This window comes from Orcinus orca, chromosome X (assembly GCF_937001465.1).
Source record: "Orcinus orca chromosome X, mOrcOrc1.1, whole genome shotgun sequence".
NCBI lineage: Eukaryota > Metazoa > Chordata > Mammalia > Artiodactyla > Delphinidae > Orcinus > Orcinus orca.
Window position 1 is genome coordinate 1,702,250 of NC_064580.1, and position 26,222 is coordinate 1,728,471.

The following is a 26,222-nucleotide window of genomic DNA, read 5'->3' on the forward strand; positions in this document are numbered from 1 at the left end:
GGGGAGGGGAGAGGACCTGGGGGTTGGACCGGAAGTGTATGGAGAGCAGGGGAGGGGAGGGGCGGGGACCTGGGTTTGGACCGGAAGTGTATGGAGAGCGGGGGAGGGGCGGGGCGGGGACCTGGGGGTTGGACCGGAAGTGTATGGAGAGCGGGGGGAGGGGAGGGGAGGGGAGGGGCTGGGCCCGCTCTCTGCCGGGGCGTGGCTCGCCAGGTCCCCTTCCTCTTCGCGGCCCGCCCTCTTTTGTTCCTTTCCCTTCCGGTCTCCTCGCGACCCCCAGCCCCCCGTTTCGTGGGGCGAGCACTGCCCGCCTGTCCCCACGCGCTTTCGTCCCGCGGGTGTACAGGCCAGAGAACCGGCCTCCAGCTGCCTTGTGGTGACTCCCGTGCCCCCAGCCCCAGGATCCAGTAGGCACCGGGGCGCAGGGTCCCGCGCACCTGGCGGTGGGCGCGGCCCGTCCCGTGTGCTCCGTGGGTCCCCTGGCCGAGCGCAGCCTGGAGCGCAGGACTTGGCCGCGAGCGCTCCGTGTCCCGGGCCCGCCCACGAGATCCGGGGTGTGGCGTCCTCTCCCTCCCTAATCCGCTTAAAGTCCTGGGGCCTCCGGGGAATTGCTCTGGTAAACAGGTTTTCCTGGGTGGCTTTCTCGGGGCGGGCACTCCCAGGAGACTGGGGCCAGGAAGGAGCTGATTAATCCTGGCCGGGGCTGGGCACGGTGAGCACACCCCACCCCCCCCCGGTCTTCCTCCTGCAGGCTGGCCACCAGGATGTGAATCCAGACTCACGAGGGTCCAGGATGCCAGACTTCTACTCTATGGCCAAGGGGAGAGGCGTTTAAATGTGTTAGCCTCGTTGGCCCCTCAGCCGACTTTCTGTGTGTGCGTCTGCGGGCCCGTGGGAGTTTGCCTGGTGGTCAGTGTTTACCAGGTGGGCATTGGAAATCCGTGTTAACCAAAAGCCTGGGGCGTAACGGGGTGTTGGAATTTACAGAAATGGGGCTGGAGATTCTGTTTGGAGCAGAGACCTTTGCCTTTTCATGGGTAGATTTAGTTGGCTTGTTTTTGACGGGGTGATGGCTTTAGCTGGATTCATTCTTGGCCGTTGTTTATTGCAGGCGCTTTTATCAGTGGAGGACTTCTGGGGAAATACCACACAGATTGAGGCCTGGAGGGAGGGGCAGGAAGCCAGGAGCCCAGGAGTAGCTTTGCATAGAATTTGGCAAGGGTGGAGACCAGATTTGATCCGTTGAAGAAATTCTGCATTGGAGGCAGTCAAGATTCCCCAAAACTGTGCAGAACAGGAGCCCTGGGGACACTTGGGCCAAGTACCCAAACAAAATACAGGGTGTCCTGAGGGTTTTGGAATGGGAAAGAGGGATGGGGGCCAGGGAGCTGCTGCCCCGAGAAGTACTATTTGGGGGAGGTTGCATAAGCAGGTAAGAAGGAACCAGGCATGGCTTTGTTGACATAAGAGAAGCCATTTTTGGCTGAAGCCGTCTTGGGATCTAGGCCTGGCCGCCATGCTTGCCCTTGAACAGGGCTTGGTAATTAATGATCTTAAGGGAACCAAAGAGCCAGCTGTTACCAGGCAAGAGAAGGAACAGTAGCAAAGATCACAAACCAGCGGTGACGCCTCCCAGTTCCGCTTCAGTGGGGATTAGTCTGAAGCCTCAACCACCAGATCCACTGGGACCTAAAGGAGGAGGATGATACTGACCTTTTCTGACCCTGTGACTTCAGTCAACTAAAGCTTAGACTCTGTGGACCTCGGCCCCAGTGCAATGCTGAATTCTCCCCTGCTCCAGCCCCTTCATGAATATGCATGTGCCACCCAAGCCCCTTCATGAATATGCATGTACCACCCAAGCGTTTTCCCCACCCCCTCCATGAATATGCATGTACCCTGAGATTAACGCTTCCCCAGTTTTGCTGTTCGGGAAACACTGCTTTGGGAAAGGGCCGCTGTGTTCTCCCTACTTGCTGCAGATGATAAATCCTTCTGATTGTGGCTTGGTTGTGTCTTTGGCTGCACACCCACCAAGAGGCGACCCCAGTTTTCGGGTAACGGTCCTGGGGTCTGGCCTTGATCTTATGGGTCTGAGTTCACTTTAAGGAATGCAAAGACTCTAGTGGCTTCAAAGTATCAGGGACAAGGGTGTGGATGGGTCTGGGAGGGAGGTGACAGAGCACAGCTCCTATTAAGTGGCATGTGGGATCTTCCCGGACCGGGGCGCACTGTGTCCCCCCCATCGGCGGGCGGAATCTCAACCACTGCGCCACCAGGGAAGCCCTGATTCTTTTTTTAAAGTAACTTTATTTTTAAATTGGAGTATAGTTAATTTACAATGTGTTAGTTTCAGGTGTACAGCAAAGTGAGTCAGTTATACATATACATATATCCACCCTTTTCCAGATTCTTTTCCCGTATAGGTTATTACAGTGTATTGAGTAGAGTTCCCTGTGCTCTACAGCAGGTCTTTATTAGTTATCTATTTTATATATAGTCATGTGTATATGTTGATCCCAATCTCCCCATTTATCCCTCCACCCCCTTTGCCCGCTCGTAACAATAAGATTGTTTTCTATGTCTGTGACTCTGTTTTGTACATAAGTTCGTTTGTACCAATTTAGTACTGTATTCCTGAGCGGTGAGAAGCTGAACCTGAATTCGGTAACACTTTGTCTTTAGAGTTGGTGAAGGGATTCAGCCCCACACAAGCAGACAGCTTGTCTTCAGGCCATTTTATTTTGACCCCAACGGAGATCCCTAGGGAGCGGGGACCTAGTTTTCCCCGGCGGTCGGCTCTTGTGGGTCAGCTTCCCGATCGCACCAGCAGAGGGGGAACCGACCACAGCAGGGCTGGAGCCACGGCTTCCAGAGGTTGTCCGGCATGTCCAGCTGCAGTGGAACCGGGCTGAGCGTCCGGCGATGGTCCTCCACGGCCTTTGTGATTCTCTCCATCACCTCATGGAATGAGGACTCCGTGTCTGGCGTGAGGGCGTGGGCCTCGGAAGGGTCTCTCGAGAGGTCAAACAGCAACGGTGGGTCATGATGGGCTACTTTGTCCCCAAAGCATGGGCAGACCCCTCTCCCGTAGCAGGCACTGGCTCCGGCTGGGTGGAACACTGGGGTCACGTAGTGGACTTTCCACACTGCCCCTCCTGGAGGAAGGGCAAGAATTGGGGAGGGTTGGCATGGAGACACAGGACACATTGCTGGAGAGCTGGGTGATTCACAAGTGCCAGGGGCTGGAAGCAGCCCAGGTGTCCATCAAGTGATGGATGGATACACAGCATGGGGGCCATCCACACAGTGGAATATTACACAGCCATGAAAAGGAGTGAAGCTCTGACACAGGCTGCCACGTGGATGGACCTTAAACACATGTTGCTCAGAGAAAGAAGCCAGACACAGAAGGACACACAGTGTGTGATCCGTTTATAGGAAGCGTCCAGAACAGGCAAATCCACAGACACAGAAAGTGGGTTCATGGTTACCAGGGGCTGGGGGAGGGGGATTGGGGAGTGAGTATTTAATGGGTTTGGAGTTTCATTTTGGAGGTGATGAAAATGTTACAGAGCTAGATGACGGTGAGGTTTGCACCCACTGTGAAGTGCTAAATGTCACTCAATTTTTACATTCGAAAAGGGTGAATGTTATGGTGACGTGAATGTCATGGACTGAATGTTTGTGTGTCCTCCACCCCTTCAATCCCAGATTCATTGTGGAAGCCTTGAGCTCCAACGTGATGGGATTAAGAGATAGAGCCTTGGGAGGTGATCAGGGTTAGACGATGTTGTGAAGGTGGGGCCCCCGGGATGGGATTTGTGTCCTTATAAGAAGAGAAAGAGGCCAGAGCTCTCTCTCCCCAACATGAGGACACAGGGAGAAGGTGGCCGAAGCTGACCCAGAAGAGAGTCCTCCCTAGAACCAGACCGTGCTGGCACCTTCATCTCACACTTCCAGCCTCTAGAACTGTGAGAAATAAGTGTGCATTACTTTAAGCTCCCTGCTCTGTGGTCTTTTGTTATGGCAGCCGGAGCTAAGATGGTGAGGGAGAGCGCCACAGAGCTGTTTACAAAAAAGAATGAATTACTTGTCTGGTCGGTGGTTACCTAAGTGAATTCTCAGTGATGTTTTTCCTGAGCTTCTCTCTAGCTGTGAAGGTTCCACCAAGAAAAGGAGGGAAGGAAGGAAGGAAGGAGGGAAGGAAGGAAGGAGGGAAGGAGGGAAGGAAGGAAGGAAGGAAGGAAGGAGGGAAGGAGGGAAGGAAGGAAGGAGGGAAGGAGGGAAGGAGGGAAGGAGGGGAGGAAGGAGGGAAGGAAGGAAGGAGGGAAGGAAGGAAGGAGGGAAGGAAGGAAGGAGGGAAGGAGGGGAGGAAGGAGGGAAGGAAGGAAGGAGGGAAGGAGGGGAGGAAGGAGGGAAGGAGGGAAGGAAGGAGGGAAGGAGGGAAGGAGGGGAGGAAGGAGGGAAGGAAGGAAGGAGGGAAGGAGGGAAGGAAGGAAGGAGGGAAGGAAGGAAGGAGGGAAGGAGGGGAGGAAGGAGGGAAGGAAGGAAGGAGGAAGGAAAGAAGGGAGGGAGAGAGTAGCATGCATCTGTAAGACATCCTCCAGCGTCTGAGAAGACTTACTACCTAGAGGTCAGCTGGCACCAGACCTAGCTCAGCCTCAGGAAGCGATTTTGACCAAATGGAAGGAGAGACTGAGGCTGTCCTCACACCAGCACTGCCCCCCCGCCGTGGGTCAGACCCAGGACTGCACAGCCTGAGCCCTGCGGCTTCCTGCTGCGCGGGGAAGGAGGCCCCCACTCTCCCTCTGGCATCCCCCCGCATCCTCGCAGGGCAGCAAGTCTGGGGAAGCCACACGTGTAACCAGAGGGCAGTGAGCGGGACTCTGGTGGCTGTGCCTCTTCCAGGACCAGGCGGGAGGGTTCCCTTGGATCCTGGTGTAGGAGGACCAGGGACCAGGGAGGGAGATGGGGCAGGGCTGGGGCTGCTCCTGGGACCTGGACAGGAGAGTGAGAATGAGGCCAGGGGTCCCCATGCAGCCAGCAAGTGTGGGCAACCAAGACCTGTGGTCAGACGGGCATCCCATTCCCTTCGTCCCCACAGCCACCAGATTTCCCTGCGCGAGCCCTGGTTCCCAGGCTGGCACCGCTGTGGTTTGGTGTTTTTATGGGAACACTGGCTTCTGTTCCCTTCGAAGCATTTATGGTGACCTGCTGTCTTTTTTGGGTTTTTTTTTTTTTATATTTATTTACTTATTTGGCTGCGCTGGGTCTTAGCTGTGGCACGTGGGATCTAGTTCCCTGACCAGGGATGGAACTCCGGGCCCCCTGCGTTGGGAGCGCGGAGCCTTAACCAAAGGATCCCCAGGGAAGCCCTGCGACCTGTTGTCTTAACAAGTGTCAGTTTTCTCACCTGTGAACTGGGGACAGGAATTGTGATCTGCTGGGGTTTTCAGAGTAAAATGAGTTCATCGGCATCGGACGGACACTCATTCAATGTCCGTGCTTGTTTTCATCGTTCAGCAGATGAGTACAGAGAGAAGACAGACAGAGTCATAGGGAGGGGACTCAGGCCAGAGAGCGGTAAATAGACACCAGAAATGAGAAGATTGCCAAGAGTGCCGGATGCCTGGAAGAAAATACAAGCGGTCCAGGTGATGGAAGGCGGACGTGTGCAAGGTGCGGGGTGGGGTCATAGTGGATGCGGGACGTGAAGGTCAAGAACGGAGGATGGTCAGCCTCCTGAGCATGTTCTCGATGGCAGGGACGGGTCGTGCAAAGGCCCTGAGGCAGTAACTGCAGGTTCTAGAATCACAGGGTGCAGCTTGGTGACTGGGGGCTCCTAGGGTCCGAGCTTTTGCCCCAGAGAAGGGGAGGGGCTGGCTCATGTCACAGGGAGGAATCGGTATGGTGGGTGGTCCTGGAAAGGTTTTCATGGAGGGCTAAGTGGACAATGGGAGTGGGATGAAGAGTGGACCTGGGGAGGCCGGTGAGGGGGCCGTCGAAGACACATGGCAAGTAGGAACAGGGGACTTCCCTGGCGGTCCAGTGGTTAGGGCTCCACGGTCCCAATTCAGGGGACGTGGGTTTGATCCCTGGTTGGGGAACTAAGATCCCACATGGCATGTGGCACGGCCGAAAAACGAAAAGTTAAAAAAAAAAAAGAAAGTAAGAACACACTCCCTATCTACCTTGAAAAAAAAATTGAGATGTTTGCCCAATAACTGAGAGAAGAGAGGTTCGGTAATGGGGCAGCCACGGGGTAAAGGAAAAGAGGATGAACGTTGATCCCAGGTATCGGTGCCACTCACAGCAGTGCTTGAAGGTTGGGCTATGGAACTGAAGGAAAGTTTAAAAAAAACCCTTAAAAAGGGAAATCTATAATATGTGACTTTAAAAAATCAAAAGCGTAGCAATAGAAATCATCCCTAAGCATAAATGCTGGTAGACTGAACTGTGCAATTGAATGAAAGTTTTCTAAAAAATCTTAAAAGGGGAAATCTATAGTATGTAAGTTTAAAAAGGCAAAAATGTAGCAATAAAAATTATCCGTAAGCATAAATAGTTGTAGATTGTGCTAGGTAATTGAATGAAAGTTTTTGTTGTTTTTTTTGCCACGCCCCATGGTATGCAGGATCTGAGTTCCCCAACCAGGGATTGAACCCGTCCCCCTCTGCAGTGGAAGCACGGAGTCTTAACCACTGGACTTCCGGGGAAGTCCCTGAGTGAAAGTTTTTTTTTTTTTTTTTTTAATCTTAAAAGAGGAAATCTATGTTATGAAATTCTTAAAAACCCAAAAATGTAGCAATAAAAATCATCCCAGATGATGATACTACTGGAAAGGATGGACAGGAAAAGGAGGGAGATTTTTTAAAAATCTATTGGTAACTTCCTCAAATAAGGGGGATTCCAAAAGGTATTCTTTTATTCTTGTTTCAGACAACTGGACATGTCCAGAGAATGGTTTTGAGGCATAAAGAAAAAAGAGTGAGTTGAATTGCAAGAGGGCTATAGGCCTTCCCAAACCCTGGAAGAAAACCAAGTCCTTAAGGCAAATCCACAAAAAAGGGAGAAAATGTCAGGGCAAAATGCAGAATAATAGAGAGGGAAACAGAAATGAAGAAAAGAGAAGAAACTCAAATAGCTGAAAGTCTGTTACCACAGACCAAGGCAGAGGCAGAACTCAAGCAGTTAGAAAATTTAAAAATACAGTTGTTTAGTAAATCCAAGAGCTGGATTTAAAAAGATTCATGGAAACAGAAAACCTCAAGCAACTCCAGTCAGACGATGATGGAGAATCCAGCTATAAATATGGAAGCAATTAAAATACAATGAAATGACTTGGTAAGGGAGTAAAGTGCTTGGTAAAACGAATAGCTTTTCAATAAGAAGTGCGGAGACATAACATGCCTCAGTTTGGGAACATTTGATATTGTAAAGATAACACTTTCCCCCCCAAAATCATTTATACGTTGAAGACAATGGATATTGATATTCCTGTGGGATTAAAAAAAAATAGTTGCAAATGATTTTACAATTCTTTTGAAAGGACTGTTGGGCCACAACAGCCCAGAAAAGTTTGAGATGCAAAAATTATTCACTAAACATGTTACTGCTTGTTTTACAAAGTTATCGTTAATCTAACAGGTATGAGATGGTGTCATGAAGTTAAGACACGTGGAAAGCAAATATAGATTAAGAGGACAGACTGGAAAGGTTAGAATCAGGTTGGAACACCTGTGTGTGTACACGTGTGTGTGTGTGTGATGATAAAAGTTGCACCTCACCTCATGGGGCTGGGGGACGGGAAAGCCATAGACCAGAGAATTCCCTTCCGATCACCACAGGATGATCGACAGTGAAAGGATGTTGCCGGCATCAGAAGAAAAATACCGCCAAGAAGGAAATAAAGGAGCTCGCGTGGACATGCAAAAGCCACAAAGAAGCAGAAAATGCGAACGGAGGCCAAGACATGACTCCTTCAGGCAGGCTACTCACTGTTCCGTTGGTGCCACCGGGCTGCGTGCAGGAAGCTCTCGCAGTAATGCATCAGGAACTCGTGCTCCGAGTGCTGGGCTGTCCCCAGGAGCAAGGGCAGCAGGTCCCGGCCATCAATCACCCTACAGGCAGGAGCACAGGGACTCAGGGCGGGGCTGCTGGAAGGTGGGCGTGGCCTTAACAAGCCCAGGGCCGCCCCGGGGCAGTCAGCACCCCATCCGCCTGCACACAGCGCCTTCGGCTAAAAGACGTTGGAGGGTCCAGCTTGCTCGGCTGAAGTAATGGTCCCCCCAGCCTTATTCTGAAGGCACAAATAGCTGAACAGAATGGAAACACCTGCTTGGTTCTATATGGACTTGAGCTTTAAGTCGTTATAGAACATGCGGCATTCAACAAGACCTGGAATCATTTCATAAATATATGTAATAAAAGAAATCTATATGCCTATGTAGTGTATATATGCAATATACATCATTATATAAAAAATATATACATTATATGCACAATATATATCATTATATACAAATAGACATATATACACTATATAGGCAATATATAATATATACACAATATATGTATTATATATTCAATATATACACTATATATTATATATACTGTATATACAATATCTAGACATATACACATACCACATACATATACCATAGATATGTGATATATATACCCACCATATATACATAAAATATATGCATACTGCATGGATACACCATACATAAAGCACATATATATATACACCATGAATATACACAATATATATCATTTCATTTCCAAACGTGTATTCATATATACATACACACATATGTTTACATATGTGTGTGTATAAATATATATAAATGTATATATAAATAAAACCAAGCAACAATATATGGCTGAATTTTATCTTCTAGCAAAATACATTTGTGATACATGATGGACAAATTTTTATTTTTAAAACAAATGAGATATTATAAATTAATGTTAAAAATTAGCAGCCAATTAGGAGGGAAAAAAATCAACCAGAGACATGATATTCAATTAAGAGAAGAGAAAAGAGGAGAATGTAATATTCAACCTCTCTGCTGATAAAGCAGTGGAAATGATAACACACATATATGTATATGTGCATACACACATACTGTATGTGTCGTTTATATAATAAATAAATTACATGTATAAATTAAATTGATTTTAGTTCTATTATTTTAAAAACAGATGCTCTCACATACAGCCAGTAGCAATTCCTAGGGAACAATTTGACAAAATGTATCAAGAGATTTAGTAAATGGCCACACACTTTGACCCAGGAATTCAACTTCCAGGGATTTTTACTAAGAAGGTAATTATGACAGGCAGTAGAATGACAAAGCCAGATTTTTTTTCAAAATGAACACGGCTGAAGTCCACCTGTAAGAGGTTAGTTGAAAGAATACTGTAAAGCCATTAAAATTTTTGTCCATGTATAAAGTGTCTAAATATATATAGATATGTACATATATATCTCTCTATATATACTGAGTATTTTATACAAATATATAAAATATAAATATATAATATATCTAAATACATATAGTACATAGGTATCATATAACTTAATTATGTATTCATCTCTACGTTGTCAAGTTTACGAAATAATTTTATTTTCTTTCTATTCCTCCCAAATTTTCTATAATTTTTAAAGGAAGAAAAACTGGAATCGGGCTTCCCTGGTGCTGCAGTGGTTAAGAATCCACCTGCCAGTGCAGGGGCCACGGGTTCGAGCCCTGGTCCGGGAAGATCCCACATGCCGTGGAGCAACTAAGCCCACGAGCCACAACTACTGAGCCCGCGAGCCACAACTGCTGAGCCCACGTGCCTAGAGCCCGTGCTCCGCGACAAGAGAAGCCACCGCAATGAGAAGCCCGCGCACCGCAATGAAGAGTAGCCCCTGCCGGCCACAGCTAGAGAAAGACCGCGTGCAGCAACGAAGACCCAACACAGCCAAAAAAAAATAAATAAAATAATAAATAAATAAAAAAATAAGAAAAACTGGGATCATGAAAAGTCCCTACCACACTACATCAAAAGGAATCTCTTGTGATGAATCGTTAGTAAATTCATTGATGCATTTCAGTGACAATCGTCCTTATTATCAAATGGCTCCACTTAAGACTGAGAAGAGAAGGACATTTTGTGCATAAAATGAAGCAGACGTTGGATCCCAGCAGAGAATGATGAGCGTTCTTCCAGATACTGATCTCACGGATGTTTTATGCCAAACAAAAGTGACAGTGATGTTTGACATACATGTTGGCTCTACACAAAACGCAACTACCTTCTTTGGGCTGCTCTGTACCTGTCATGGGGCACCTGGCCACCCCCCAGCTGGACCACGGTGGGGAAGACATCCATCAGGCTGGTGGGCTCGTGGATCAGGCGGCCAGCGGGCAGCACCCCGGGCCACCGGAGTATCCCTGGGACCCGGATCCCACCTTCCCAGCCGCCCATGCCTTTGCCACCTGTGTTTAAACATGAACAGGAAAGAATGTGATTGAAAATCCAAAGTGGTTGCTTACCTGGGTGATTTAACCTTTCCATCTGTTTTAAATCTCTCTTTCTCTCCCTCCCTCTTTAATTACATGATGACATTTAGTTCCTCCCTGGCAGAGCATAGATTTTGTTTTATTTATTATTCTGGGTGTTGGTTTTCCACCACACGGGGGTCAGGACATGGATATCTTTGGGGACATTATTCTGTTGACCGCAACGATCATTTGGGTTCCTTTGGTTTTTGTGACTTTGCTTTGTGAACTCCCATTCCAGAGAAAGCGTTGGGAATTATTGGGAAGAGATGAAGCCAGTACACATGGATCTGGGAATGTCTCACCCTTACCTTTATATATCCCATTCCAGCCACCATATTGATTGTTTCCAAACTGAGCCTCTAAGGATCCCCCATGATCCGACGTAAAATAAACGAGGGTACTGTTGGTCAAACCTTCCGTGTCCAAGGTATCAAGGATCTGCCCTGCAAGAATAGATGGGTTTGTGCCAGTCAAAATAGAAGAAACTCTTACACCAGATTTTTGGAACGCTTCCTTTAAACGAGTCTTCAGCGTTAAAGCATAATGGGAGTCAGCAGTAATATAATTGTGCTAGTCTAAGCATCCTTGATCTAAGATTGACATATGTCTTTGTATGTGCCCCATCCTGTTTCCAAAAAGTTTCAGGAAAGCTACAAGTGTACCTGCTGCATAGGACAACGTCGTGAACCCTTACAAATGAGGCAAAAGAAGATTACAGAGAAAAATAGGGAACAGGATGGTCTAGGAAGGACGGTGACAAAGGCATCTGTACATGGATGAAGAATAGTTTTCAGTGGCAGTTCTAAGTTTCTTAGAGTCACATAAAAAATATCTGTACCCCCATGTTCATAGCAGCAGTATTTACAATAGCCAATACATGGAAGCAACCCAAGTGTCCATCGATGGAGGAATGAATAAAGAAAATGTGTTGTATACATTCAACGGACTATTATCCAGCCTTGAGAAAGGAGGAAATCCTGCCACTTGCCGCGACATGCATGGACCCTGAGGGCATTATGCTCAGTGCAATATGTGAGACAGAGAAAGACAAATACCGTGTGATCTCACTTATATGTGGGATCCAAAAAGCCACACCTACAGAAAGAGAAAACAGATTGGTGGCTACTGCAGGTGAGGGTAAGGGGTGGGAAAAAATGGGTGAAGGTGGTTGGTTAAAAGTTACAGATTTAAAAAAACGAGTGTGTTTCTTTGGTGTTTGGGTGTTGCTTTTTTATACAGTCTGACCAGGTCTGCATTTTTTTTTTTTTTTTGCGGTACGCGGGCCTCTCACTGCTGTGGCCTCTGCCACTGCGGAGCAAAGGCTCCGGACGCGCAGGCCCAGCGGCCATGGCTCACGGGCCCAGCCGCTCCACGGCATGTGGGATCCTCCCAGACCGGGGCAGGAGCCCGTGTCCCCTGCAGCGGCAGGCGGACTCTCAACCACTGCGCCACCAGGGAAGCCCTGGTCTTCTCATTCTTTACATCCTTCCCTCCTGCAGTTTCTGGACGAGGAACCATCACTTTCTCATCTGGAAAAGGTACCTACCCACCATCCAATCCATCTCTTCTGTGTTGTCCCCGTACAGCCCATGGGGACTCCTCCCTCGGAAGTTCTCGGTAGTGATGAGAGGGGTGTGGACATGTAGAAAGGACACGAAGAGGAGGAAAGGTCCTTGCTTGTTTCTGAAAGTAGATACAATGTGATGGGAGTTATTTTTTGGTCAACCTGAGCTTGAGCTCCCACAGATGCTAAATACGAATCTTCATTGTCACGTCCTTACTCAGATACACGACTGTGCTGCTCTACCCACCAGCAGCAACTGCGTACATCTGTTCCACGGCGCGATGTTCCTGTGTCTGAGAATCTTCAGTGTGATGACTTTCTTCCTTCTAAAGTCTTTTGAAAAGTCCACACGAATTTTTTAATTTTTCGGCCGTGCCACAGCATGTGGGATCTCAGCTTCCCGACCAGGTACCGAACCCGTGCCCCCTGCAGTGGAAGCGCAGAGTCCTAACCACTGGACCGCCAGGGAAGTCCCTCCACACCGATTTTATACGTCTTTTTCTTCCTGATTATCGTTTTCTAACTCTATGGACTTCGGATGACTGAAAGTAAAATAGAATACCAGGATGCCATCTGGTCTGACTTTCATTTTATTGTTATTTCGGTATATTTTTCGATTTCCAACTTAGCTGAAAGAATAAGTGATTTGCACATTCAGTTTTCTTTACAACTGCTCTTATGCAATGAAGTTTAGGGTGTGGAATAGTCATGAAAAAACCCACTTTCAAAATGATGTATATGGGGTTATCAATCTCAAGTTGATTCTCCCCAATCTAGACAATTCCTCACCTTCCCCTGTCTTCACCTGATCTTTATGGCGTAATCTACACCCTTAAAGGACAGAAGCAAAGGTGAAGCTCTTAGACTTAATAAGGACACATCAGGTTAGTTTGTTCTAATTTGAAAGCCAAGTATTCGCTTCACACCTGACCCAGATTTGGCAATTCCATCAATAGCTCTCTAAGAATATTCCGGAACATGATCACCACCCAGGTAAGTTGGGGTTCCATGGAGTCACCCACTCTACTGGAACCCCTTTGGGGAGCACGAAGTGGCCTCCGTTTGGTGTAGCTTTTCATTGTGTCCCTCCTGGTCTGGCCTGGTAAGTCTCTTTGTCACTGTCACTCACATTTACATCCAGGCTGAAGTTAGCCACAGGACCGCTTGGTCCTGATGGTAGAGCTTTAAAAATACTTAGCATTTATTGCAAAACCTACAGGTGATTCAGTTTCATATGTTCATTAAATACCACCCCTGTGGTAACCAGGGGTGCTCAAAGAATTGGACTGGCTCTTTTTTTTTTTTTTAGCCATGCCACGTGGCTTGCAGACCAGGGATAGAACCCGTGCCCCCTGCAGTGCGAGCTCAGAGTCCTAACCACTGGACCCCCAGGGAATTCCCTGGTCTGGCTCTAAAATAAGAAGGAACAGCAGCAAATTTCAACTGACTGGTCAGTTGTTTGAACGGATCCAGTTGAGTTCCAGGGAACATCATTTATGCCCCATTTTACCAAAAAAAAGTCTTTCTGAGCTGGGACCGTTTCACCACGCCAGTACCCATTCCAGAAGAAGCAGATTCCGAATTCATTTTCATCCTGAAGCCACCTTTGATACTCACCTTTTGACAAAGGATGAGACCTCCTTGAGCATAAGAGCCGTCGTCCTTTGAAGGGACATGGGCTGCTCGGTGATGGCGTGATTTCGCATCAGAAAGCAGTCGGCGTGAACAATCAGGGCACCCATGAAATAGGAGGTCGTGAGGCACAGTAGGGCCACAATGGCTGAGCAGATGACCAGAGTCCAGGAGCCCGCTACCAGGCGAGTGAGTTTCCCAGCGGTGAGTGTAAAGGCGGCCAACGCCATGACATGCGAGCAGACGTTGAGTTTATGCTCCAAGCCTGCCCGCTTTTCAGACATTTCCCCGGGCTCACAGTCTCCCATCATGGAAAACGGCATTCCGTAGAAATGGCCAAAGCCATGGCTGAGCGGGTGGTGGCAGTAATCATCGGAGGATTCACAGTTGAGACCCAGATGCCATTTTCCTGAAAAGCAAGAAGTACGCACACGTGACAACGGTCCGACCATCCCTGGGGGCGCCGGTATGGTGTGCTTGCCAAGTTCTAGGCTCTCTGCTGGGTGGTGGGATGAGGTGGGGATGTAGAGGAGGTGGGGGTAGTGTTTGCTGTTGTTTGTACCACAGCCTGGCCAGGTCACATCAAGGGAATGAGGACCTTGTGTAGCAGCATTTCCTGTGCTGCTGGAACAAAGTACCATAACTTGGTGGCTTGAAACAACAGGAATTTATGCTTTCACAGTTCTGGAGGGCAAGTCCAAAATCAAGGCACGTGGGCAGGGCCGTGCTTCCTCCAGAGGCTCCAGGGGAGGGTCCTTCCCGCCTCTTCCAGCTTCTGGGGGCTCCAGGCGTCCCCAGGCTCGTGGCCGCATCCCTCCCATCTCTGCCTCAATGGTCTCACTCACTCCTCTTTGTAGTCAGATATGTGTCTGTCTCCCTCTTGAAAGGACCCTTGTCCTTGTATATAAGGAAATCTGGATAATCCAGGATCATCTCCTCATGTCAAGACCCTTCACTGAATCACATCTGCAAAGACCCTTTTTCCCTAGGTAAGGTTATATTTGCGGGTTCCAGCAGTTAGGACCTGCTATCTTTGGTGACCCTTATTCAGTCGACTCCACCTGACTTTGTGACTGTCTACAGGAGAGCAATGATCAAGGCACACAGTGGTCACACGGCTCTAGAAAACTCCATCTGATGTGACCAGCATGAGCAGAAGGTTTCCTGACTTTAGAATTCTCCGTCCCTTTTGCTAATTCATTATAATCACAGTCAGGGTGGTGGTGGGTGACAGGTTTTGCAGACCCCACCTGTCGTGTTCAGTCAGTGGAAGGTGATTAGCTCCCCTGCTGTCACTGCTGGAGTGTTGATACGCTCTGTGTACCTTCTAGCAGCCCAATGGTGTCCGTCACCCAGAAGACCTCATGTGATTTCCCGAGCGATATATCCACGAATCTATTGGATTCTATTCTATATTCAAAGAGCTAATCTATTCTATATTCAAAGAGCTAAAGAGTTAGCTTTGCTCTTTCTGATCGACAAAGGAGACTGTTAGCAAAACTTATTACTATAACATGATAATGACTCCTTGGGCCCCTTCCAAGAAACCGCCGTCCCTAATTTTCATTCATTCCACACATGACGTACGTGGTTTGTTGACGTATAGAAAGATAAGCCTGCTCTTTACGGAAGCAGACAGGAAGGTTCTAAGCTGTGTGGTCACATTTCTAGACAGGAAATGGGGAAAAACAGCATGATGAAAATTTTTGGTAACTTGGTAAAATTAGAAAAGAAATGAGAAATCCCACTGTGTCCCAACTATTTCACTTCCAAACTTCTTACTTGACTATAACCTCCCTATAAAAGTAATGTGCTCCAGGGAGATCAGCTCAGTGCTTTGTGATCACCTAGAGGGGTGGGATAGGGAGGGTGGGAGGGAGACACAAGAGGGAGGAGATATGGGGATATATGTATAGCTGATTCACTTTGTTATAGAGCAGAAACTAACACACCATTGTAAGGCAATTATACTCTAATAAAGATGTGAAAAAAAAAGTAATGTGCTTAATACTTAGAAAATGTCCATACCTATGAGTCCAGTGGCATAGCCTTTATCTTTCAATATTTTTGCAAAAGTTGTTTCATTTGGTGGAAGTCCTCCAGATACGCCCGTCCACTGAAGAACACGGTAACCATTACTGGACACCATACCTTTGATCAATCGTTTTCAAAGAAATGTTACAATCAGACATCGATTTGTATCATCATTATTATCACTTTAACTTAGAACATTCGGTGGAAATCTCCATTATTCAAAATTCAGTTGAAAATTTACTTCCGACATGGGTTGGTCTCATGGGTTTTATTTTTGTCAGCAAAGGAGATGATTCATTAATCGAAAATGTTAGCGAGAAGACTTACGGTCCTGCTGTGTCAAGGTTGTAAGCCGAAAGAGAATTAAATGAAAAGGAAAACAGAATTAAAAATGATTTTATGATTTCACCAAACTCTTGATAGAATCCAGTACTTCTCAAACTGGTCTGCACATTGGAATCATGGGAGGGGTTTCCAGAATATCTTGACACCTGGTTATCATATCACCCCAGAGACTGTGATATTAGTTGGTCTGGGGTGGAATCTGGAATGGTTAAAAGGTCCCCCCAAATGATTCTAATGTGCTGAAAAGGTAGGGAGCCACGGACATAATTCATCCTGACCCTGATAGATCCAGGACGTCTACCCAATCATTTAAAAATGTAGGTTCAATATTTTTATAAAGCTCTGCAGTGTGCAGTTGAGAACCAACGATTTAGAAGATGCTCTTTGCCTCCTAGACCTTTTCGATGACTGCAGCTCAGTCTGATCAGAGAGGATCCACTTGGTTCAAAGAGCGAATGAAGTTCTCAGTGATCATGCTTTGGAAATGTGGAGAATTCTGAGATTTTCCAAAACCTCAAGAATGCGTCTGGTTCAATGAAGGCTAGTGAAAACCAAATAGTTCTAGGTCAGGACAAAGAAAGTTGGGGTGTTTCAGCTTATGTTGTCGAGGATTTATTCTTCCCTGAGCAGGTTGCAGAGAACTATATATAGGAGGGTCTCTGTGGGTCACTTTGATGGGTCAACTTGACCAGGCTACGGTCCCCAGCCATGCAAACACTAGTCCATGGGTCTAGGTGTTGCTGTGAAAGTCTTGTGTAGATTTGGTTAACATCTGCAATCAATCGACTTCAACTAAAGGAGGTGACCCCCGTGCAGGTGGGTGGCCTCATCCAGTCCGTTGGAGGTCTCCAGGACAAAAGCTGAGGTTTCCAGACACAGAAGGGATTCTGCTTCAAGACTGCAACACCAGATCCCACCTGCGTCTCCAGCCTGCTGTCCTGCCCTGAGGATTCTGGACTTGCCAACCACACAGTCACACTAGCCAGTTCCTTAAAATAAATCTCTTTACAGAGTAGGAGACAGAGATGGTAGATCCTAAATAAACAGCTGATAGATTGATAGATGGTAGATGGATAGATAGGTAGACAGATGATAGATAGATAGATAGATGATAGATGGATATATATATAGATAGATGATAGATGGATAGATAGATGATAGATGAATAGATACATTAGAGATAGATAGATGATAGATAAATGATAGACCACAGATAGATGATAGATGGAAAGATAGATGATAGATAGAAGATAGATAGATAGATACATGATAGATAGATGATAGATGATGATAGATAGATAGATAGATGATAGAAAGATCTTGTTGGCTCTGTTTCTCTGGAGAACTCCGGCTGATATAGGGTCTGAAGTCTGTCCCTACTCCCAGGAGTCAGCTTCAGGGTCAAAGGGCAGAAGGACATTATACAGACTTTCAAACTTTTAGTCTATTTTCTACCCAAATCCCCAGGGAGATAGAAGATTGGGAGAAAAAAACCCTCCAAACCTCTCTGAAAAACAAACCAAAAAAACCCCCCAAACCAAAAAACCAAAAAGCCCCAAACCCCCCAAAAACAAACAACAAAAGAAAACAAAAAAGCCAAAAAAACAAAGAAACAAAAGAAAACACACCAAAAACCTCTCAAAAAACAAAACTAAAACCAAAACCAAAACCAACCAAACAAAAACCCCAGAACTTTGTAACAAAAGATCTGCATGACTTTTAATGCAAGAGAGGATGATTTTGGAGCCCCTGAGGTGGAAGGGGAGGAATATTTTGTCGACGTATTTCCCTCTTTAAAATCATTCCGAGGTCTCAGATCTTTTTCTTGGGGCCACAGAGAGCAAAAGAAATTCCTTTTCCACGCGGCGGGCAGAGATTTGAAAACAATCTTCGGAGACCCCTATCTCTTCTTCTTCAGAATAAACATATTTGGTTACTTAAACTTCTGCACAACCAGAGTCATGATAATGCCTGTTAGGTCCCTTAATATCCCTCGGGGTAGATGATTACGTATGTTATACTAAGGGTTGAAAAGCTATGCCCCCCGGGGCAAATGTTGCCTACCACCTGATTGCATAACCCCTGCAGGTGGAGAATGGTTTTGTACGTTTTATTTAATGGTCGGGGAAAAAATAAGAAGTAGTATGTTTCATAACATAGGAAACTATATGAGATTTAAATTTCAGTGTTCATAAATAAAGTTTTATCAGAACACAGCCATGCTCATTTATGTATGTAAGGTCTGTAGCTGCTCTCAAGCTACAACAGTAGAGTTGTGTAGCTGTATCACAGGCTACATGGCCCACAAAGACGAAAGTATTTAATATCTCGCCCTTTAGAGAAAGAGTTTGCCAACGCCTGCCTTATATGGTTATCCACATCACAGGAGACAATCAAATGCACCGGGCTCTACCAGTGTCACCTCATTATCTATAGCTCTTACGGACTCCAATCTGATGGGGGACTTAGAGCGTTCTCTTCCCACTGTACTGGAGAATCCGCACGTGATTAGTCAAAAAGAGCATGTTCCTGCCCACTGCGTGGTTAGACGGAAGGAAGGACAAACCTGATCGGAGAGGGTATCTGCCTGTTAGGAAAGCGGCTCTGCTTGGCGTGCACACGGAAGCCGCGGCGATGTGCTGGGTGAGCATTACGCCATCCGCGGCAAGGCGGTCAACGTTCGGAGTCCTGCAGACGGAGACGTTAACTGCTTTACTCCTTAGCGCACAAACACAGAGGCTTTTCCCGTAAGCACAGTGACATCCTACTTAATAGAAAACTTTCCAGTCACCAATTAACACATGCATGCGTTCTTAGGAACGAACAAAAGACAACGGCTTTGCAGAGCTGGGGATGGACCTAGAGGCTGTGATACAGAGTGAAGCAAGCCAGACGAGAAAAACGAATACCGTATAATATCTTTTCCATGTGGCGTCTAGAAAAATGGTACAGATGAACTTCTTTGCAAAGCAGGAATAGAGACACAGACGTTGAGAACGAACATATGGATACTGGGCGGGTGGGATGAATTAGGAGAATGGGATGGACATAGACACACTACTATATATAAAATAGGTAACTAATGAGAACCTACTGTATAGCACAGGGAACTCTACTCAGTGCTCTGCGGTGACCTACATGGGAAGGGAATCTAAAAAAGAGTGGCTGTATGTATACGTCTAACTGATTCACTTTGTTATACTGCAGAAACTAACACAGCATTGTGAAGCAACTATAGTCCAATGACAATTAGTAATTTTTAAAAAGGCAGTGGAAAAACTTCAAATGTCTTCTGAAACCTCAAAGAAGTATCCACTGCGTTATTATTTACCAAGTTTCCACAATATACGACTGGTGCCGAGGCAGAGACGATAAGAGATCCAGAACTGAGAGTCCAGAGTGACTTCTCACTTAGGACACAGTCTTCTTTTTCTCTTTACTTTTTATTTTATATTAGCGTGGGGTTGATGAGCCATGTTGCGTTAGTTTCAGGGGTGCGGCACAGTGACTCAGCTATCCACAGACGTGTATCTATGCTGTTTCAGATTCTTTTCCCATTTAGGTCGTTACAGAGGATTGAGCAGAGCCCCCTGTGCTCTACAGAGGTCCTTGCTGGTTACGCATTTTAAGCACAGCTGTGCGGGCACGCTAATCCTAACTGGAAGATTTGACTCCACGCTACCAGCACACTGTCGGTGGTACGTGAGGGTGGGACTCAGATGCAGCGTCAGGGTAGTGCCTGTGCTACCAGAGACTGTGCTGATGGAGATCATACTTAAGAGTGAAGCGATTATTCACACACAGGATGCGTGTGAGCTGGCGTTCGTGCAGGTGTGGGAAGAAGGCGGGATTAAGGGCGTTCAGAGAAATGATGTGTGTACAATTCTGTTATAGTTTGAACTGCACAGACCGAGGGTCAGATGCGATATCAGTGGCCTCTGCACCGGGGTGTCAGATGAGCAATTCTCTGGTCCTTGCCTTATGGTGTCGTTGCCATAGCAGCCGACATCTCCAATGCCGAGATCGTCTGCCATCAGGAGAAGGATATTCGGACGGGAACCAGATAGACTGCGGCAAGCTGAGGGCTTCAAATCCAGAAGCACACTGACTGTCAGAGCCAGCCAGCTCCTGAAAAACAAGCTACCCAACAAGGCTTCATGCTGCTTTCCACCTTATTGACACTACTTCTGTAAGTGGGAAGTTGGGTTCCCTCTTTTAGGGGACTTTGATATTATCATCCCATTTCAGAAGAGTTTGAATACACCTCTTAGGCATTTGAATTTTTTCTCTCTCTTTCTTGCTTTTTTTTTTTTAAAGTTAAAAACAACTCATCCTTTCACGGATGCCACCCTGGGCACGCAAATAAACAGCAGGACAATGGTGTTCCAATCCCCAGCAGCGTCATGAAATAAAGATGGAAATCTGAATCTGATGGAATTTGTGTCGTGGGCTTCCCAGAAAACCAGACACCGGCCCCATGGCAAGACTGGACGCACAGCTGCATCGGAAAGAGTGAGGTGGACTTCTTTCTGTAGCTGCCGGGGAGCGCCTCCCAGGAAAGGGTGCGTGGAACGTGTATATTAATCGTGAATTCTCAGGAGGGGAGGGATCAATTACTAATTTAGAAAGATCAGTTTACTATCAATGCATTCTGAGAAAGCGACATGAAGGAACACAGAGGCAGACCTAGAAGATGAACGAGTGCCCATCATCCTATCTTACCAAGAGTGTTCCAGATGTAACATGTCCTCTCTGTCCTTGTATTTCCTGGAAGAGATAAAGAGGTTGATATTAACACAGGCAGCAGAAAATGAACTAATGCAGGAAGTCAGACAGTAAGTCTGTAACGAGAAGGGAAACGTGGATTCTCTCTGATGCTATCAATAACATCTTAACTACTAAAAACTCATCAAGGAATGAATGTTCTTCCCTACTCAGAAAGCTTTACGAATGCTGAACACTGTCTTTAGAACGGAGAGCATGGCCTTTGTTAGCTCTAGCTTAGGTCAGAGTGTGATCGGTTTTGAGGCACTCTGTCAGAACAGAAACGTATCTCCCTGCAGGTGAAAGTTCCCGAGGTGTTCTAGATCCAGGAGTGGCTGCCAGGAACCATGTTTGGTCCAGATGGATCTTAAATCCCATACATGGAGCAAGGAAGCAAAGCCACGTTTCCGCTGAAGGTTCTGGAATTCTGGGGCCTCACCAAGGTCGTGGTTCACGGCTCTCACTTGCACAAGCTCTGGACAAAGTGGGTGTTCCGCTCCAGTGGAACGTGTTTCAGCTTGAGGAAGCTGTGAACGCCCTTGAGATAGGCCCTTGGGTGAAACGGAGCCAATGTGCAAATAACGTACCTGGGAGCAGAATGTAGGAGGTAGGCTGTGGGCAGAGCTGGAGTGCCTCCGTCCTGGTTGGAATTCTGCTCCAGCCTGATGAGCTGGAAAAACCAGCTGGTTTGGGGGTGTCTGCCTTTGCGTTTGAGTCCTGATGTGACTTAAAAAAAAAAAAAGAATGTGGGGAATTCCCTGGTGGTCCAGTGGTTTGGACTCCACACTTCCACTGCCGGGGCCGGGGTTCAATCCCTGGTCGGGGAACTAAGGTCCTGCAAGCCTCAAGGCGCGGCCAAAATAAAAAAGAATGTAGAACATGTGTTTATCAAGAGCCGATGGTAAATATTTTGGGCTTTTCTGCCCAGATGGTCTTGTCGCTACTACTTCTCTCTGCCGTCATAGCATGGAAATGGCCACGGACAACCCAGATGACTGGCCCTTGTTGTCCTCCAATTAAACTTGATTTCCAAAAACAGGCAGAGTTTGCCAAACAGACCAGAGATTCCTGATTCCCGATATAGAAGGCAGGAGTATAAAGGAAAATGCAAAATTAAGTGATAAAATATTGATACGAAATGATCTCCAATTCATATTTAAAAATTTTTTTGATTGTGGTAAACACATATAACAAAATTTCCCATCTTAACCATTTTTTTTTTTTTTTTTTTTGTGGTACGTGGGCCTCTCACCGTTGTGGCCTCTCCCGTCGTGGAGCACAGGCTCCGGACGCGCAGGCTCAGCGGCCATGGCTCACGGGCCCAGCCACTCTGCAGCATGTGGGATCTTCCCGGGCCGGGGCACGAACCCGTGTCCCCTGCATCGGCAGGTGGACTCTCAACCACTGCACCACCAGGGAAGCCCTATCCAATATATTTTAAATGAAAAAAAAAAAAGGGTCAAGAGAGTATGCTGCTGTCCCTACAAAACGATCATAGGAAAGGGGAAGAACACGTGTATTTACTTGTCTACAAAGCCGTCTGGTGACAACAGCTACTTTCTGCAGATAACTGGCAATCCTGTCCCTTGATGCGTGAGAACCAGACCTTGGGCTAACTTTCTAGCTCTGTTTCCCTGGAAACCCAATAAAGGAAGAATGTCAATGGGTGACTGGGCAACATTATGTGTAATAAAAATGCTGGTCCCTGGCAGCCTGTTTGTGGCCATGAGGAGCCATGAAGACATGAGGGAAGCCAACTTGGGGCTTCTGGGGGTCAGTGGCCCTTGACCTGGCATGGCTTTTGCAGTGACCCAGAAGCTCTGCTCATGAGTTGTCTGAAGAGAAGTTGGCTCGCGTGGTGGGCGAGCTTCCGAGCTGGGGACATCCAGCCTTTCAGAGTGACACCCTCTCCATCTAAGCTGTCCCCTGGGAAGGTGCAGACTAGCTGCTGGCTGGCTGTGTGTGCAGAGGCGTGGATCACTCTATGCAGGGCCTTCTCCAAGGAGAAATGCCCCAGTGTGCTTCCACCCTTCTCCTTCTGAGCTAGCCTGACATTTCCTGGTGCTTCGTGTTCTCTGGACATTAGCCCTTGCCTGCAAGACAGAGGTGGCTCCTTCCAAGCTCACTTGCAGTTCAGGTGCTTTCTCACACCTCCCCAAGCTGCGTCCTCCTCAGCACAAGGACAGGGCAGTGCACCTGTCGTCAGCCGGATGACCACTGCATGCAACTGGGACAGGGCTTGGGCAGCGAGAAACCCCGCAGACAGGTTTCTCTGGATGGCTCTCTGTGGTCACTGCCTCTGTAGCGGGGAAGCTTTCAGTTGGGATCAAGGCTGAGGGCTCCTATCACGCCTGGTGAGACGTACCGTGACTGTGCAAAGGCCCAGGCTGTTTATTTACCTCATTCCTTTCGAAGAAGGATCTTAGTGAGATGTGAGCTACCTGGCTTGCTGCCTCTTTTTCGCGTCTGGTAGCTGGTGTACAGGTGGGAGACCTGTTGCAAGGTGATTGTCTGTTTGCTTTCTGTATCATCCAAAGCACAGAGTTAGCTTTAGGCTTCTTTCTCGGTGTTATACATCCCATGGGTGGACAAGGTACAATGCCATGTACACCCCGGCCCCCGCCCATTAGAGTATCATATAGAGTAGTTTCACTGCCCTAAAAATCTTCTGTGCTTTGCCTGTTCACCCCTCTTCCCATCTTAACCCCTGGCAACCACTGATCCTTTTACTGCCTCCCTAATTTTACCTTTTCCAGAATGTCATGGAGTTGGACTCATACAATATCTATGTTGTGGATGAAACTACTCCACTCTCTGATGGAAGGACAGAACACCAGGGACTTTGCCTACTAGACCTGTTTTAACATGTAGACAGTTTGGATGGCGCATCTCAAATTGAGCAGGGGGGGAAGCTGGAAATGCTTTCGTTTCATACCATCGGCATTCGCCGAACCCTTTCGTTTGTTCCATTTTGCAATTTTTGGCTACAAATCCTTACCTCTCAGGAGGTCTATATGAACATTTTAATTTATATGTATTTATATATGAAATAAATACATTTATGTATATGTATGTATAGATACATGTATATATAAAATATATACTACACAATAATCATATATAAAAATATGAACATATATAATATAGTATAAAGTAGATATGAAGGTTTTCTTTACATCTATTTTAATCTTTTTTTTTTCCCCCAGAAAAAGCATATTATGGGCTTCTTCTGACTTTTCTAGGGAATGTGACTGGTTCTACTTGTTCTGCTGGTGGGTTAGAGTTGAGTGTATATACGCCGCTTGAGCATATGGTGGAAATGTCATACGAGGTTTAGTTTTATCAAATCTTTGGTTTACCTCTTCAGTGATAGGCTCTCTATACTTAGCTACACAGAAGGAGCGTATTCTTCTGTTCCAATGAACACAGCATCTTATCCCTTAGAACACTGCATGCTTTTCTCCATGTTGGCTACCAGAGAAAACTTTCCATAAGAAAGAGACAAAGAAAGAGCAGAGGGTAGGGTGGTGGTTGCAGGGGGTGGGGGGTGGGAGAAATGGGAGGATGTTGAAGGATGCAAACTTGCAACATGTAGGTGAATAATTTCTGGAGAGCCAACCCACCCACAGTGATTACACTCAACACTGCTGTGATGTTAAGTGTCAAAGTTGCTAAGAGACTAGATCTCAATTGTTTTCAACACAAAAAAGCAATGGCAACTACGGAGGTGATAGCAGTGTTAGCTAACGCGCTATTGTCGCAATCATATTGCAACATAGAAATGTTATCAAACTGACCCTTTGTGTACAGCAAACTCTCACAATGGTATCTGCTAATTATATCTCAATAAGCACAAGGAGATCAACTGCATGCTTTGTGACGACCTAGAGGGGTGGGGTGGGGAAGGTGGGAGGGAGACGCAAGAGGGAGGGGATATGGGGATATATGCATACGTATAGCTGATGCACTTTGTTATACAGCAGCAACTAACACAACAATGTAAAGCAATTATACGCCGATAAAGATTTGAGAAAAAAAAAAAGAATACTTAACAAAAAAAAAAAAAAGTCAAATACTTTGACCATTTAAAAGAAAAAAGAGAAAAAGAGAAAGAAAACCCTGCAATGAAGTATTACCCATAATGTAGCCTTTGATGCTCTTCCAGGGGAGAAAGAATTACAACCCCTGGTTCCCCGCTGTCCTCCAGACCCCAGGCAGCACGTCTCATTTCTCCACTACACTTGAGCCCTGTTCCCAAACCCGGTTCCGTTTTTAATCTTAGCATCTCTTCAACGTCCAATCCACATGCTCCCAAATCTCTTAACATCTCGCGTGGTTACGTTCGCTCTCTTTCTGAACTAAATTCTGCATTCCTTGTAGACATCACCCAAGGCAAAAGTCTGACATGCATCTTTGCTTTCCATGTTTAAGAAAGTTGCCTCTAACATACGGCCAGATGCTGCCGTGTGCCCTGCAGCCACGCGTACTTAGGGGGGCTGCCACGGGTCGCTGGCCGGGCTGGAGCGGCCTTGCTAGCGTCTCAAGAAAAGCTGGTTACCTGAAGGGCTGTCTCTGGGCCAGGCCGGCTGTAGGTAAGCGAACGGCTGCTTCTCGGGGGGGACCAGCCCTCTGGGTCCTCTTGCCGGGAGACACGATCTCAGCTCTGAGTCAAGGACCTCTCTCCGGTGCACGCATGTGCCGGCTGATTCACTCTTCAGAGCAACAAGGATCGTACGGAAACCAAGTTAGGTTGTCCAGAGAAGGGGCCGGGAAGTCCCTGGCGTCTGTTGTCTGCGCTTTTCGGGTTTCTACAGAAGCCCTTCTGTTCTCATTTACAAACTGTAACACTTGCAGAGGGATCTCTGACAACTCTTGCTGGAAACAGGGAGTCTTTCATTCACAAGTAGGTTGAACCCCGCCTGGCCTTTGGTCAAGTCAGACGGGGCATTTGCTGGCTGTGTCTCAAAGCAGGGAAGCAGTTGCCTTGAACATCCCTCTGGAACAGTCCTGAAACGTCCTGTTTCTGTCGCCTCTGGCATCCGCCTTCAAAATAAACAGAAGACAGAAAATAGCTCTGACTAAGCTGCAGCTACCTCTAGATACAAATGATGTTTAATTACCTGATAACGTGACTCTCGGTGGAAACTCGTTTTTGGCTGCACGCCAATTTCTTTTTCTTTTCTATTCGCTAATGTAAACGTTTGTTCTGTACGTCTGTGTCTCTATTTCTGCTTTGCAAATAAGTTCATCTGTATCGTTTCCCGAGATTCCACATCTATGTGTTAATATACGGTATTTGTTTTTCTCTGTCTGACTTCCTTCAC

At 46.8% G+C, this 26,222-nt stretch overlaps 1 protein-coding gene across 7 annotated transcripts; it reads right to left on the bottom strand.

The window, feature by feature from the left end:
* Positions 1-2,723: 2,723 nt before the first annotated feature.
* On the bottom strand, positions 2,724-25,757 carry ARSL (arylsulfatase L). Of its 7 annotated transcripts, none has more exons than XM_049704886.1 (11): positions 25,457-25,757; positions 20,857-20,901; positions 20,113-20,219; positions 18,701-18,822; positions 15,784-15,906; positions 13,741-14,164; positions 12,106-12,242; positions 10,868-11,002; positions 10,331-10,493; positions 8,002-8,123; positions 2,724-3,158 (listed from the first exon to the last, which is right to left on the bottom strand). In XM_049704886.1, the coding sequence occupies exons 3-11, from the start codon at positions 20,166-20,168 to the stop codon at positions 2,779-2,781; spliced, it is 1,662 nt and encodes a 553-aa protein (XP_049560843.1). In that variant the 5' UTR covers positions 20,169-20,219; positions 20,857-20,901; positions 25,457-25,757; the 3' UTR covers positions 2,724-2,778. The 7 variants fall into 7 exon arrangements, with proteins under 7 accessions (XP_049560843.1, XP_033276139.1, XP_033276140.1 ...); XM_033420248.2 differs by having other exon boundaries at positions 20,113-20,274; XM_033420249.2 differs by lacking the exon at positions 25,457-25,757 and adding an exon at positions 21,486-21,597 and having other exon boundaries at positions 20,113-20,274.
* Positions 25,758-26,222: the final 465 nt, after the last annotated feature.

Bases quoted from the DNA above. Each gene is read 5' to 3' on its own strand.
- ARSL (XM_033420248.2), bottom strand. From the start codon at position 20,879: ATGTTACATCTGGAACACTCTTG. The intron at 18,823-20,112 runs GCAAGGACCAGA...CTCCGTCTGCAG, and splicing joins TATGGCAACGACACCATAAG to GACTCCGAACGTTGACCGCC. The intron at 15,907-18,700 runs GTTTGTCCTTCC...GATTGATCAAAG, and splicing joins CAGATACCCTCTCCGATCAG to GTATGGTGTCCAGTAATGGT.